Source organism: Chaetura pelagica, unplaced genomic scaffold, assembly GCF_000747805.2.
Source record: "Chaetura pelagica isolate M959 unplaced genomic scaffold, ChaPel_1.0 scaffold369, whole genome shotgun sequence".
Taxonomy (NCBI): Eukaryota; Metazoa; Chordata; class Aves; order Apodiformes; family Apodidae; genus Chaetura; species Chaetura pelagica.
Window position 1 is genome coordinate 1,156,722 of NW_009970235.1, and position 1,170 is coordinate 1,157,891.

At 56.0% G+C, this 1,170-nt stretch overlaps 1 protein-coding gene across 1 annotated transcript in view; it reads left to right on the forward strand.

Moving 5' to 3' along the window:
• AP3B2 (adaptor-related protein complex 3, beta 2 subunit) overlaps window positions 1–663 on the forward strand; it is a 15,120-nt gene extending 14,457 nt beyond the window's left edge. Inside the window, 1 exon segment of the mRNA XM_010005937.1 lies at window positions 570–663. Within this exon segment, the coding sequence (XP_010004239.1) occupies window positions 570–663 (94 nt within the window).
• Window positions 664–1,170: the final 507 nt, after the last annotated feature.

A 1,170-nucleotide genomic window follows, 5' to 3' on the forward strand; every position in this document is an offset into this window, starting at 1 on the left:
ACCTCCCAGCCCCTCACCACTGTCTCTAGGTGTAACCCCTATTTATTATGGCCAGGATCCCTCAATAAAGCTCTTCTTGAACCCGCTCTCTCCTCCCCTGATCTGTGTGCACAGCCCCAAATGTCCCTACACACCAGGCTCTGCCAGCCTCCCCAGGCAGGCAACAGGGGACATGGGGAGACAGGCTGTTCCTTGGACAACTGGGGACACAGGAGTCCCCTGGGGGTGGCACTGCTTAAACAGGGTGGCTTCTGTCTCTTGGAGAAAACCTGGCACCAACACGCAGGGATGGGGCAGACCCCTCTGGGACTCAGTGCAGGGCAGGAGGTGCTTGGTCCCAGTCAGGGATCTGAGGAGTCCTGGGAGGTTTCCAGCTATTTATTCAAAGCAGAATTGCTCGTGCTCTGGCTGCAGAAGTACCTGCTACATCAGGGCTGGGCCCATTCTGCAGTGTCACTGGAGGGATTCCTGGGGCTGGCTCATGGAGGCTTTCATCTCCAAACTGAGAAAGAGAAAAGAAAAAAAAAAGGAAATTTGACTCTTGATCAAGATGTCTCCTCCTATCACAGACCGGGTGGGATAGAACAGCCACAGCTCTCCCCCTCCAAAGCTGCAGCCAGCAGGGAGCCAGAGGATGAGCAAAGGACACACAAGAAGGCCTGAACCCCAAACCACCTCGATTCCAACCCCTTCTGCTGCTGCAAAAAGGGTGAGGGGCTTCCTGCTTTTTCCAGCACGTGGGTAGGGAAGAGGATAAAATAACCTTTTATTTGGCAGGACATGAAACACTGGCCAGAGCAGCAGCACCACCAGCTGCTGGGTGACAAACGCTTGTTCCAGCAGGGAAACACCCATTTCCACGTGGGGCTCAGCTGGAGCTGGGAGCTGGTGGTGGCACCACCACCCCATCCCCCTGGGGGAGATCACAGAATCACAGCATTTTTTTTGTGTTGGAAGGGACCTTCAAGCTCATCCAGCCCCAGCCCCCCTGCATGGGCAGGGGCACCTCCCACCAGCCCAGGCTGCTCCAAGCCCCATCCAACCTGCCCTTCAACACTGCCAGGGATGGGGCAGCCACAGCTTCCCTGGGCAGCCTGGGCCAGGCTCTCACCACCCTCACACTCAAGAATTGACACCTGATCTCTAAACTAAATCTCTCTTCTTTCAGCT